At 43.1% G+C, this 14,573-nt stretch overlaps 1 protein-coding gene across 11 annotated transcripts in view; it reads left to right on the forward strand.

Moving 5' to 3' along the window:
- The window catches only part of RBFOX2 (RNA binding fox-1 homolog 2), a 170,640-nt gene that overhangs the window by 44,081 nt on the left and 111,986 nt on the right, over positions 1-14,573 (forward strand). Inside the window, exon 1 of one of the 11 annotated variants that reach the window (XM_084206590.1) lies at positions 12,709-12,880. The exons of the other annotated variants lie outside the window; for them this stretch is intronic. Coding sequence (XP_084062716.1) covers positions 12,866-12,880 — 15 coding nt within the window. The 5' untranslated portion in view covers positions 12,709-12,865. Of the gene's footprint in view, positions 1-12,708; positions 12,881-14,573 lie in introns of those variants that run through there. 11 annotated transcript variants of the gene reach the window in all.

Raw genomic sequence — 14,573 nt, forward strand, 5'->3', positions numbered from 1 at the left:
GAGACTAACTGGCTAAGGAAAGATCTGGGGTAATAGGAGATAAACTGAGTATGTGGTGCTGGTTTTTGTAATCTTGAAAACCTGGAATGCATTTCCATGTATGTCAAGTAAACTGCAGAAGACAGTTATTCTTTGCAGCTTAGTACAGCAAGTGGAGCACTGTGCCTACTTGTAGGCACTTCAGGACATACACAGGTGAAATCTGGAAAATGTCCAGGGAAGACCAAGAAAAGGAGGCTCAGGGAGCCTGACATAGTAGGAAAATACCAAGCTTGTTCCTTCTTTTAAAAAGGACAGAGTAGAAAATATGGAGGGTGGGGATTGATTATTTACTATGTCCATTGAAGACAGCTTAATTGGTTTCAAGAAAGGCTTAAATTGGATATTGTGGAGTAAACCAACATTTTCTGATTCAGTGTAGTGAAGTAGTGGAAGGGTAATTTAGGGGATCAGAGTTCCAGTTTCTAGGAGTCTGTAATAACAAGTTAGGCACTTCCTGATGGATGTTTGTCTAAACATGCTCTGTGCTGTCCCTGAGCATGGAGGACCTCTTGTCTCCCCTGTCCTGTATTTGCATTATTTTGTGACAGTCAAAAGCCATTTGTTACCACTGACGTTATTTCACAGACCGCTCTTTCTCTGTTTTTTTTTGGTTTTTTTTGGTGTGTGTCTAAATTGTAAGATAGGCAGTTCCTCTGCTCCTGTATGATCTTGAAAGTGCCCAAGATCCTTTCTTTGTGACAGCTGCCTCAGCTCTGTTTCTTCCTGAGCTTGGTTATTACTCAAATGGTGGAGGGTATTCAGCATCTCTGAGTCAGTCCTTCATTCTGTCTCACAGTAATAATATCTGTTATGTATGAGCCTTGGACTGGTCTGATGTTTTGATTTCCCTTTAAGCTCTCTGGTCAGATTTCTATTGTGAATGTGTTTGGAAGAGAGATTATTATTATTATTATTATTATTTTTTTCTTTAATTAACATAAACAAACTTGTCCTTGCTACCCTACCTGCATGAAGAAAGGACTGAGAGGATTGAGGGGGAGCATTTCCTCAGGCTGGGCAGGGAGCATGCTTCTGCCTGCCTGCAGCTGGGATCTGCACCCGTGTGCCTTACACCAAGTCCGGCACAGCTCCTGCACCCTGCCCGTGCCGGCCGCTTCAGCGGGACCCCGAGTAAATGAATGGGATCGCTTTCTGTTCTGCTGACTTCTCCTGCATGGTGAGTGAGCAGCTCTGCATTGGCTGGGGAAGGATGCTGTGTGCAAGCAGCCTACTCAGCGAGCTACACAGATGCTCCTGAGAATACCTGGTGGACGGAAGATGGTTTCATTCTTCTTAGTATTAAGGGAGAGGTATCTCCAGCAGTAGCGTAATGTTGCTCAGAGCAGGCATTTGCCAGATGGTTTCAGCTCCCCCGAGGTTTTGGGATGTGAAGGGGAAGGGGCCAGGAACACACTTTTGATTCATTCCATTAGTAGATTAATCGGCGCTGTCCTGGCTTAATAAGTCTCTTAGATTTCCCAGTGGAAATGGCACATGTAATTCTGCCCAGGTCACGCTCTGCACCCCTGTGTTGAAGCTTTCACAGCAAGACACTGTGCTGCTGCAGGCAACATCTGCAAAGCAAGAGTGGGGGTGGGAGGGGGCAGGTGTTTTGGTGGTGGGAGAGGTGAGAAAAATCTTTTTAGCAGAAACTGTTAAATAATGCTTTTGGTAGTGAAATAGGTTGTGAGAATCTGCTTGAATTCTGCATTTTTGCGGGGACATATTTAAAAAATATTGCAGTAATAATTTGATGTTAGGAGGCTTTTTTCCCCCCCTTCCATTCTGTATTAATTGCCAGCTAGATTGCATTTTCCAGGAAGTCTGTGATTAGAGGACAAGGATGCTTTTCCTGATAAAGGTCAGAGGCTGCTGTCTCCAGAGGCTGTTGATAAAATGATGAGAACTGTCTCATGGATTTTAACTGAAAACCTCAGCAGATGCTGTGCTGCTATTTACCTGGGGGTGAGGGCAGGCAGTCCCCCATGACCTGTCTCTTCCCACCTCTGTTTCCAAAGGCCAGCCAATTGTTCAGTGGATTTAGTTGCTGCTGCTGCCCACACAAGAGGTTGGTAGCTCATGGCGCTTTAGGAGGAATCTGTGGTTTTAACTCTTGCTGCCTTTGGATTTCAACAAGCTGCACTCTGATGTCACAGCAGCATCATGCTGCCAGGCCCCATAAAGGTTTAGCAATAGGATTGCATCTCATGAGACCCACTGAAATTCCTTTGCAGCTGGATTTTGTTGAGGAGACACTTTAGGTACTACTAGCAAACACATCTTTGTGTTTTCTGGTCCGTTGTTCCTGCTACACCTGGAGAGCATGAGCTACCCTTTCTTACAGGTCAGGAGGACAACAGCGGCTAACATTAGCAACAGTTTGATCCCCATCTTTATTTCTAGGGCACCTGTCACCCTGGCTTCTTGCCATGGTCTCTCTAAGCTAAAACAGTGCTGCTCATTTCCAAGTGCTTGGAGAACAGCATCTTGTTTTCCAACCATTTATGGCAGCTAGCTCTGATCCTTTGCAGGGTCTGGAGGAAGACTGACAGGGGCCAAAGGAGTAAATGTCATGAGACTCGAGCTTTCTGTTGAAAGCTGAGATAGAGATATTTTACATCCCGTGGTATATGTAGCTGGATTTAGGCTCCTTGGTATTTCCAGTAGAATGGCATTTCAGAACTGGGAGCTGAACTCTGACAGCAGCCTTGTCCCCAGTTGCTGTCAACTTCACCCCAGACAGAGAACTGCTGTTTTTCTTGAGCAGCTGCTGCTGCAGAGCAGAGTAGGGGAAAAATGATCATCTCTGAAATAATTTGAAATAGACAGATAGAGCCAGCCATCTGAATGTTACTCAAGAATTAATCTAATCACTGTGTAATATGTTCTTACTGGTTTATCCTACCTAAAGGGCAAAGTTAACTACATTAAGCACAATTTGGAGCATTTGATTTCCTTCAGACTTAGACTTGGGATACAGCTGACTATCTGTGTACGAATTTCGAGGTTTCTGGGCGTCTCTAATCCAGTTTGTAGTGACATTACCATTAGATAACCATAGAAAGGCCTTTCTCTGAAAGGGAAACTGCATTCTTCAGGTCGCACAAGGATAAAAAAAGATTGTTCTGGTCACTGTTGCTTTCTGGAAATTTGGGAACAGGGAGCAATTTAATATATTGTTGCTTTGTTATCCAAGTGAGTAGCTTCTCTAGCAGTTACAATACTTATCAGATGGCATGGTTACATTTCAGAGCTTAAATTTGGATTCAGATAAAATGGGACTATATTGCATAGGACCTAGGACACAATAAATGCATGTGTTGACTAGCCATAGTTACTTCAAACCATTCATTTCATCTAAACCAAGTGGGAGTTGCTACTCGTTCAGTCTGTCTGTGTTAGAAAGGGATTGGAAGAATAAGGGGGTTGCAATTAATATCTAATGTAAGAGTCTGATTTTGCCAGGATTTGATCAGAAAATGCAACAGAATGGAATTCACAGTACTGTTTGTTTGGGTGTGGGGTTTTTTTTTTTTTTTTTTTTTTTTTTTTTTTTTTTTTTGTCATGGCTGCCTGTCAGAGAAAGAAGGGAAAGTAGATGAGCTTTAATGTGAGCTGAGCTGAAGGTGTTTGAAGGTCACAGTATGTGACCCCACAGACTGCAGTGATGCTGAATATCAGATCTATAGCCAGTCTGCTCCTACGAGAGCCAAAATCCTCCTGATTCAAGTACAATAATTGACACAAATGTCAGTTTGTTGGGACATCCCATGTGACAAAATGCAGGTGTTTTCAGTACTCACTACATGTGAGATCTGTTAAATCATAGGTAGGTATCTAACACACTAAAAAGACTTTGAAGAATAGATTCTCTCTTGTTTATAAAGTGGGATACCAGTAGTGCAGTTAATCTTTCCACGTACACACTTTTAAAAATTGTCTTATGCCATAGTTTCCCAAGGGAGCAGTCAGATGGAGGGAACTGTTTGCTGCAGCCATGAGAATAATCCAGCTAGATGGTGGTGGCACAGGTATGGTTAAAGAGTGCTTTGCTCAGAATGAGATCAGAAACAGAATTGCATTTCTGACAACTGACCTTTGCTGATCATTGTGAATTGAAGTTAGGGATATTATATTCTATAACTAAAATTTTCCGGTAGCCTTTCTGTCATCCCGAAATCTTTCTCTGTTTTATATCTATTTATACCTCTTTTCTTATGCTTTATTAATGCCTTTTACATTTGAACAGTCTGCTGTTCCTTTATGTGGCTTGACAACTGCCAATACCCTTGTTGAAATAATTTGCTTTTAGTTCTGCTAATGGCGATTTTGCCTGGGCTTTCTTACTCCCGTTATGTAATGGAAGTATCTGCAGTCCCCAGCACGTGTGTTTGGTCTCTTTCCACCCACCCAGGTTGGTGCTGTGTTCCACCAAAGTCTTTTAGCAACTGGGTTTTGTTGTTTTTCAGATGTCATTCAGTGTTTATTGGTGTTACCTCTTCATTAGCTGCAGTCATTCCTTTCTTCTTTGCCAATTATATCCTTGTGCCATTTCCCACGCTGAAGCCTTATTTCAGGCATTCAGCTATTTTATCTTCATTAGGTACATAAGGCTGCTTGGGAAAGTCATGGATTATTCTTCTTCTCAGAGGGTCAAATGAAAGAATGTTATTTGAATAAAAGAAGAAATAAAGCATCTGTGACAATAAGGATTAAAAAAATGGGCAGAATGTAGTATTTGCTGATTTCTTCTCTCTCATAGGTGTGTTTACAGTTTGCTTTAAGGATTTATTAGTCTTTGAGTCTCTCTAAGTTTAAGAGAATGCATTTTATACCCTTAAAAAGGGACATTAAACCCCAGTTTTCAACCCAAGTGATAAAGGATAGAATTTTATTCCTCTCTCTAGAAACTTTACTATCCTAGGATTTGTAAACTGCTTTCTAAGCCATAGTAAATTAGATCCCAGCAGTACAGGGCCTCTGTAGATAAATATAGTAGCCATTATACCTTGATATACTCCTATTGCCTAGGAAAATACTACTGTTATTGAAAAGGAATTTGCTCAGGGCAAGAAGGTATCCATTACTTCCTGAATAACTCACTAACATTGTTAACCTTCCTTTGCACAAACAAGCCAGGAGGAGTCCCTTTCTGCAGGGTGGTATTACTCTCCGTCTGTATTCCCATTTATTATCAATAGACCTAAACCAAAGTTTCAGCGTATTAGTAAATGCCCCTGTGGTCCAGACAAGAGAGCTATGCTCTGTCTTCTCCTATACCTTCTGTTGCAATGCTTTCATCTTCATGCCCTTTCTTAATTTCTGGCATGGTGCTGTGCTGATGAATCACTGATGCGGTGCAACCACTTGACATGGTAAACACAGAGACAAAAAAAATGGGGTAATGTTGCTGCAGCTTGATTGATGAGGTTTTGGAAGCAATTTCCTTCTTGCTACCTGAAGTCTCATACCTTGAATTGGACGCCATCAATTCATCCTTTGGTATAGCTTCCTTTGTGGATTATGAAGAGATGAGTTGTTAAGGTAGGAGCTGAGCTGATTTATTCTTTTTTGTTTGTTTGTTTATGACTTCCTCTTCAGAATCTACAGCCAAAGAAATACCCTGTTTAGCTCTGACAAGTCTAGGGCACAGAGAATCTTTCTGCCCTTTATCAGTTTAACTGGATATTGTACTCCTGGTTTGACACTAAAAATAGACTTTTGTTGGAATTTGATGCTTTGTAATAGCTTTCTGCTACTCCATAGAAAAACTGAAGGGAGGTCAACTGTTTCCCTTTATGAAGGTATTAAGGTAGTTATTAGCTAACCAAACTTTAAAAAAGTTATGTTTAAATACCAGAGTTGGAGCTTACTCTGTTACCCTCTTACAAGTACCTAAATATATTTGCTCTATGCCAGTTCAGTGTGGACTTCAGCCTAGATCCTTGTGTGATAGAATGCAGAAGATACAGCCTGAAAATCAAGCCCAGGGTGGCAACACAGCGGCAGAGAAGCTTTTTCTTCTGTAGATGTTCAGATTGCTAGATTCTCCTCAGAAGGTATTGGAGGATTGCAGGCTTCACTCCTGTTCCACCATAGTAAGGCTGACAGGTATAATTCATGGAAATTCCCACTTGGCTGCCCAGCTCATGTTTGCTATATCCTGGGAGTGGCTGCATAGTCATTCTGTTTCTGCAGATGAATGCCCAAACTGGAGCTGTGAGAATTCCTTACATCTGAATGCTTGCATGCTCTTCAGTGTTTAACTTTGAATTCTCTGGCTTCACAATTTAGTTTTGTTCATGTGGGTGTTCTTGGTTTTAATTTAAAAGTGTATTTTTGGGAACATGTTTTCAGTGAAGTACCTTTCCTAGTTACTGAACGTTTTTCTCTTAAAGAATTGGCAATGCCTGCCTGAATAGTGCTCTTGAGCATAGTTGTGAGGAGAGGAAAATCCCAAACAAACTCGAAAAAGCTTTTTTTGGTATCCATTTCTTTTTTTCCCCCTTATGTATTGGAATGATCAGCCTATGAATTGAGATCTCCTGAAGTTTATTTAAGGACTTAAATTTAACTACTGTGATAAGTCAGTAGCAGGACAGTCCTTAAAAATTGTTGGGTTTGTTTGCATGTCAGGGTGTTTTATTGTTTCAGGCTTTCTGCTTTTTGTGGAAGATAAACTAGCCCTTGATAGGTTGCTTTAAATAGGAAGCCTCTTTTCTGATACCACTTGCTGTACCATACATGCAGAAGAGAAAACAGGGAAACCAGTTTTCAGTAATGAAATGGGTTGCTCTATAACAAAATGTTGGGTTTTTTTCTTGTAATATGCCAGTGTTTGGTTTATTTGCTTGGCAAAACATCTGAGAGGAATTGTGGTATTTTCCTGGATTATTTATTGCATGCACTTTGTATTCTTGCTTCCTTTCATAAACAGGATAATGCAGAGTGAGGCTTCCTGTAGTCCTTTTGGATGCTGAGAGGAAATCTACCTTGTGGCTCAGAAATTCTGATAATCACAGATAATCCAGGATCCTGAGCAGAGGCAGTCTCACAAATGAACAGTACTCTGCCGCCAGGGTAGTCTCCAGCGGCACCCAAAGGAGCAAACCGACCTCAAAGAAGATCCTCTTATCTCCATAGGAACTGCATGTGTGCCCAAGGCTGCCTTCTGTGCCTCTCCCCAGATAGCTTCCAGCCCCATCTCTAATCTTTTTTCAAAAAGCCAAAACAAACCCCAAATAAAAATCAACCAATCAAACCAAATAAAATCCCCCAAGACACAAGGCATGCCCAAACCCACGACCAGCAGAGGTTTGATTCCTCTGTTCTCTTCCTGGGATCTTTTGCTGGAGTCAGATAAGCCATGGAAAGCAGCCACTGAATTGGAGAGACTTCCCTCTGGGCACCGTAGAGTATGTTGCTGTTCCAGTCTCCAGTCAGACCTTTTGTAGATGGTTTTTGAAATGTTTGCTGTGGTAAGACAATGATTGGGTCTTCATCCTTGATCTGAATCTGGCTTCTGCATAAAATGTGGACACTCAGTGTGGCTTTTGGCTCTGAGGATCTGCTTTCCTTCGGTTTGAAATTAAATTTCCCTCTTCAGCCTTCTGCAATCTCATGCCTAGTGCTGCTTTCCTGATGCAGACTTCTGGTATGATGGGGGCTGGCCAAACTCAGTGAGCAGCACCAAAGCTTTAATAATAATGGCCTGCAAGAAACACTGCATTTGCTGTTGCCATTGCATCGCAGTTGTACTTTTGGCCTTGTGGTAGGTTTAATGTTAGTGCTTGTAGTTAGGGCTTATTAGAGCTCCAAGTGCAGGTGATGCAGTTCAAAGCAGACTGCAGAGTGTCCACATTTAAATATGTTCCATAGCTCTAGTACAGTTAAAACCCACTTGTTATCTGGTTGCATCCCTTTTGTTTGCAAGCTCGAGCTAGATAAGAGTGCCACAGAGCTGTTTGTTGGGTAGCTGTTGGAACATCTTCCTTAGTTACTGCTGGAATGGAAGGCATTTTGTTATCACAGACTGCAACAGCTGACTTTTCTCCAAATATAGAACAGAAATACGTATTGAATGCTTTGGCTCTTCCTTCGGTATTGGGAATGTTTCTACCTTTTCCCCATAGTAGCAGATCAATGCAGTTGCTGGGGTTTCTATTCTTGAGAAGCTCTAAAAACACATTATCATTTTCCAGCTCTGACTGTGGATTTTACCTCCTGTCGCTAGGATTCCCTTGTAAATTTTATTTTTTCCCTTTCTAATTTCCTTTCTATTTTCTTCTCTCAGCTTTTCTTTTTTTTTCACTTGCTAGAATATATACAAGCGTTCAAGTGTGGGGATGTGACAGGGAAGCCCGATAAGCAATCTGTCTGTCTAGGAAAAATGTGCCACTGTACCTCTGGTCCCACTCAAGTGCTGAGTATGTACGTAGGTGCATTGGTTTGGTCTCTCTTCTCCTTACACATATCCAGATGCAATTGTCACAATCATTTTAACTAAGCTACTGCTAATTTATATTTTTACAATTGATTGCTCTTTTCTGTCAAGATGGAATCTAATATGGACTTACTCATTTTCAATGTAACACTTCTTGAACTAAGAAATTGTTTTCTCTAATTTAGCAATCTGGAGGGTGTTCTTTGACACCGGCCCCCCTGTGCCTCCTGCAAGTGTTGTCGCATTAAAAATTCCAGATGATCAGTTGGGATTTTCCCTCTGTTATGAAGAGGTACTCATCTAGCCACTCATCCTGTGTGCTATCTAATATGATTTCAGTGGTGTGTAGCAGACACACCAGCTCGTACCCTGTCTTGAGTTTTATCTGCTAGAATGTTAATCCACGAGCATTTGAAATCATACGCCTCTGAGACACAGTCAGCTAGAAACAGATAACAACTGTTTGAAACTGTGCCGTGCCCATTCCCTGCTTGCCCACTCAGATCTTTCCTAAATAGGCTAGAACTTTCTGTAAATTATTTTTTAAGCATTTTTCTTACTTGAAACTTATATGCCAGCAGTATATTTGGCTTGAGTTTATGCACATAACTGAGTAGTCACAATAATTCTTGTATGTAATTAAAGCTTTTGATACTGGAACAGAAACAGGTAGATTTTTTTTTTCATTTTTCCCAGTGTCTCTTATTTTTCTGAATACCTTTATACAATATTAAATAGGTGGTTACTTGCTCCCTTTTTTCTTTCCCCTTTTGTTACTTGCCAAGACCGACCTTACTTCTCTAACAAGTATTAAAGTCTTTGCAGACTGCTTTCTTCCCCTTTCACTTTGATTTACACAACAGCCTCCCATCAGACAAGAGGGACCAATGTTTCACTAGGCTACAGCTCTCTGAACATTTTTCTCATAGCTTGGTATATATTAATTTTAAAATCTTTTCCTTTCTACTTTTAATCCTTTTTGAGATGTGAAAGATCCCTAAGAGATAATGTGTATTTCCACACACAGCAGCCTTTACAAGCTCCCTGACACTTATCCTGTAAACTACTGTTGTTAGGATTATGGTAAAACATTTGCAGGGGATTCTAGCTACCTGTATCAGAAGCCTGTCTTACTCATGTCTGTCTTTGTTTTTCTGGAATAAAATGCATTGACGTACTGTTGTCCTCGTGCTCCTTAGAGAATATTTTGTGTTCTTTTAGAAGAAATTTTTCAGAAAGAAATGTCTTGTATGGATACTCTTTATATACCAGCTAATGTAGTTGAAAAATCTGGAAAAAAGCATAATGAAGACCTAATTACTCATCTAGTTGTTCCCCCCCCCCCCTCAATTGTATCAGCCAAGCCAATTCTTTTGCTTGTAATCTGAGGCTAAAATGGCACTGCTACCAGTTCTGCAGCTGTGCATAGTCGTGGGCCTGTGCTTCATGTTCTTCATGTTGGTTTGAGCCTCTGGGCAGCAGCAGCTCTCTTGAAGCAGGGTGGTGGTGCCTCTCGAGTCTTTCCACAGCCTCATTTCCTGACCTGCTGGGTACTCCTCTCACTGCTTGAGAATATTGGGTGTTGAGAAACCTGCTCTTGCAGTTCATCAAACAGGGCTCCTGCTCCAGGACAAAGGTATTACATCACCAGAAGCCTGCTGCTCTCAGTAATCTTTCTGTGTGCCTTCCATGGGGAGGTGGTGGCCTTGTAGCAACGGTGGCAAATAAATTGAGGTAGTATGTAGATGATTCAATGAGGGTTCATGGGTCTTGTTTTGATTTGGAGGTTGAATGTGACCTGCACAATGTGGAATTGCTGGGATGATTTGTAGCAAGCCACAGCTATTGAAATTAACAAATAGGCTTATTCTGAAAGTTTTTGTTTTCTTTCCCTGAAGGTGGCCTAAAGGATGAGAGCTTGGGGAGGAAGGGGAAGAATTTTTTTTCTTTTTTGTTCTTTTCCTATGCTTTTAATTAGGGATGTTTTAATAAATCTTCAGCTTAGTTTTAAGACTCATCCTTTTCAAGTCTTTTATAGGAATACATATGAACTAGGATTTATTTGGGTTTGCCTACCTGGTCCATGTGTTTTCTCACTTTTTCCCCTGCACACAAGGAATTTCAGCTTTCATTTAAATGAACATAGGATCATTTTTGAATTGTGATTCTGGATCAGAAGAAAACCTTGATGGCATTTTCAAGGTTATCTGGTGCAGAAATGTCTGCTTCAATCTGCAGGCTGGCTGAACTAGTTGCTGCTGACCCTGCTTTAGAGGTGTTAACAGAAGGGTCTAATCGTGATGCAAATGTCAGCATTGCTGCTGTTTCGCTCCTCTCAGAGCTTTTGAGGACAGGTTTGTGGATCACATGCTTCACTCTTTGGAGACTGTGGGGCATAGGCTTTAGTGCAGTAAGTGATTTTTAGGAACATTGCTTTTCACCCTCTCCACCTGACCCATTGTGCAAAAAGGTGAGAGCAGATGGGAGACCTGAGCAATGCCATAATGGAACAACCCTATGCAATCCCAGCTTTCTGGAGGGGCTCTTGCTCCTTTCCCTGAGCAGCAGGACTTGGGTTTTCTGGGCTGAAAAGTAGTGTTGTCTTGCTGGTCTTTAACCAGCAGATCCCTTTTGTCTGCTGTATCCTTGTAATGGGAATAAACCTTTTCTCCAGGTTTCTCTGTGGGACTGCAGTGACAGTCATGTATTTATTTCCTTTGAACCCATCGGCATCCCATGTGCTCAGGCCTGTTCCTGGGACAAGCCTGCCCTGGGGTGTGTCTGTGGCTTGCTGAAGGTGAGGGGAGCCTGGAGAGTGTGGAGCACTTCTCTGGTGTTTGGGCTGGCTGTGACAGGGGGCCCATCCATTCGTCACCCCATGTCAACAGGGCCAGCCTGACATGTGCTTTGCTCCAAGCCCCCTGGACTGCATTTAAGTAATCTGTAAGTAGAGGAAGCAGAGGTGATATGTGGAATAGCACCATTTCTATATCTTCAGCTGAGATAAAAATATTTCTTCAAAACTCATTTCCAAGGAGACCAGAACCTCAATGAAAACACTTTTTTTTTTCTTTTTTTCTTTTTTTTTTTTTTTTTTTCCCATTTGAGCTGAGGCCATATTTAACTTAGCATTTGGAGCCTGGCAAGGGAAGTCAATTCTTCATTTTGAGGCGGGAAGGGAAGGGGGCGAGAAACCCGTTTTCCTAGTTTGGAAGAGCGGTTTAACTGATTAATGACATGCGAGGTGACACTCATCCTGTGGCATCGCGCACGGGGGATGGGACGAGGATTTGCTCGTGCCGGGAAGGGCTTGCTGGTGCTTGTCGAGGGAACTGGGACGAGTGTCTTTCGCTCAGCGCGCCTTTCCCGGGGCTGCCGCCCCACCGGCAGAGCTTTGCAGTCCTGAAATTGGAGCAGGCTGGGAGCACAAGGCTGTGAGGGCACTTGCCCCCGTCAGACTTGGGGGGAAGCTGCCTCCAGGCAAGTGGGAACCCGATACACTCTGAGGAACAGGAGCCAGCTGCTGCTTTCCCTCTAGCAGTATGCAAGTCTGTAAAATACTCATGCGGAGCCACCTGCAAAGGCAGATTAACCCCTTTATCTGCGTTGCTTCTCTTCCCCAGCTCATGCCGACAGTGGTTGTTCTTACTGAGGGAGCTCCGTGGCTGGCAGACACAGATTTTCTCCTTTGCTTCAGGATCCCTGTAGTTATGCCCCTTGATGCCTGTCAGTGGTTAATGATTAAATACAGCTACTGAATAGTGACCGGATTTGGGGTGTTGACTAGGGGGGTTGGTGAAGATGTGCAGAACCTGCCTATGGCACCCCACGTGGCTCCTGCATCTGCGGATGATTCCTGGAGGAGCAATTAGTGGGGGGGGAGGAATGGGTCCTCGCCCCCAGTGACCTTGGAGGACAAGGTTTTCTCTGCTTCATTCACGGCTACAGTTCCATTTTCTAAAGTAAGCGCTCTCCAGCACTGGGAGCCGGGCTGCATTTATTACTAACCCCACCCATCCCTGCCTATTGCAAGAATCTTGTGAGGCCGAGATTGTGTTTTTAGAAGCAGAATGACAGAGAGAAATTCCCTGGAGGCGAATGCAGAGTGTGTGCTGTGCACGCCAGTACAGACACACGGGGCTGGGAACTCCCAGGGAGAGATTAAGTGCGAGAGAAGAGCGCAGAGCAGCCAGAGCTGGAGGAGGGGGGTGGAGGAGGCGAGACGCTTTCTAAGCCTCAAACTGAGCCGTTCGGATTTTTTTTCTTTAAGAAAAAAAACCGAAAAACACCCTCGACCAACCTCGGTCTCGTCAGTCTTACTGAAGTGCCTCTTGTGTTGCCGGATCATCTCACTGCTGGGTTAGAAGGACCCAAGCTAACATGATGTACCTCTGGGTGAGTAGGAAGCGTGTGTGAGGGCTTGCACACTTTGCACATATAAGGAATGGAAAGCTGAAGGACTCTGCACTAACGTGAGCGGCCTTCACTGTTGGGCTTAGCTCTGTGCAGCCTCTACTCACTGTGGGCTAGTTTTCCCTTTTAAAAAATAGTATTTTGAGCAAGTGCTATTAACTGGGTATCAAGCAGGCTTTTCCTGTGGTTATATGTGCCTCTGGAGAGAACAGTTTTGGGCAGGTGCCTTGGAGACAAAATTTTTGGTATAATGCTGCTCACTGCCAACTGAGAGACCTGTGTGTGTATATATAAATTTTTTTATGCATAAAGCTGTTCCCATGTGCCTCTGCTTTATTGGATTTTTGGTGTTACTGAGAGACATCCCAGGTAGTGAAAAGGTGCTGCTGAAAGGGATCTGTAAGTCCCTGAAGGCTAGGAGAGGAGCAGGAAGGGGTTAGATAGTTTTGCAGTTTGGGACCTTGAGGAGGGGGGAGAAGCTCTTTTGAGAAAAGCTGGATGCAAGCTTGTTTTTCCAGAAGTGGCACAGTTACTCAAGTTTCTGGTGGAGTATGGAAAATGTCAGGAAGAAAACATGTGTAAAGTGTTATATAGATCCAGCAAGCAAAGTAATAGCTTATACAAAGGCATATGTATTTTCAGCCTTTGAGCAAGGACTGGAATTTCCACTGGAGCAGTCAGCTTTTAGACTGCTCAGCCATCAAGGTATAGTTTTGTCTGCTCCTGGGCACCCTTGAGATCAGCAGTTTGCCATTGGGTTTCCTTACCCAGATATGTAAGGTAAAGAATAGTTAGGTCACAAGTTTTTGGTTCGATTTGGTTTTTGGTTTTTTTTTGGTTTTTTTTAAAAACCCTTGTTTGTAACTCAGAACAAGAGGGTTCTCTCTGCTTCTGGCTGCTTTGAGTCCGTCTCCCCATCACTCCCAGGAACAAACACTGGTTTTATTTTAGCAACAAAGCAAGCCTTGGAACCCAGGCAGAAGGATTTGACTTCCCTCCTTTGCACATACACACACTATCTTTGTTGCAGGGTAACCTGATTCTTCACAGGGGTATGCACACTTGCCTGGTTTCATCCAGCAGGCCCTGCTGGCAGGCACGTCCACCTTCTGCACTCAGCCCCTTGCCACAGCTTGGTGTGTGGGACCCCTGCTTGGGGTGCTGGTTTTTGGGGAGAAAGACTGGGCAGGACCCATGGCTCAGCTAAGATTTGTGCTTGGTTTGGTGGGTGGGGTGAGAGGAGAAGTAATTCAGCCAATGCTGCTGCTGATCTTAGATAAGGAATGAACAATGGAGATGTTCCTTACTCTGCTGAAATGGGGAGGATGAGTGTAGGAGCAGAGGAGAGCTGCCCTGCTGTCTCGCCTCCTGTGCTGAGGGGTGTGTGAGCACTCTAGTATAAAATATAGGTGTTTGCCTGCCTAAAGACCAGCTTTGGCCCAAAACATGAAGCATTGACCTGGATTCTTAAAAGAGGGTTGAGTTTTGGGATGCTTGCCAATGGATGAACCCCATTGGCTGCTGCTTCTGCCTGCGCCCTGAACTTCAGGCAGCCCTACTGCTGTGCTTGCACTGCAGTTAAACTTCAGAGAAATGGAGAAAATGAGTATTAAATGCTTGAATAGCTGAAGGGGTTTTAAAGTCATCATCTGGGCACTCTGCCACGATAATTAAA

Source organism: Fringilla coelebs (assembly GCF_963513975.1).
Source record: "Fringilla coelebs genome assembly, chromosome: 5".
NCBI classification, from domain to species: domain Eukaryota; kingdom Metazoa; phylum Chordata; class Aves; order Passeriformes; family Fringillidae; genus Fringilla; species Fringilla coelebs.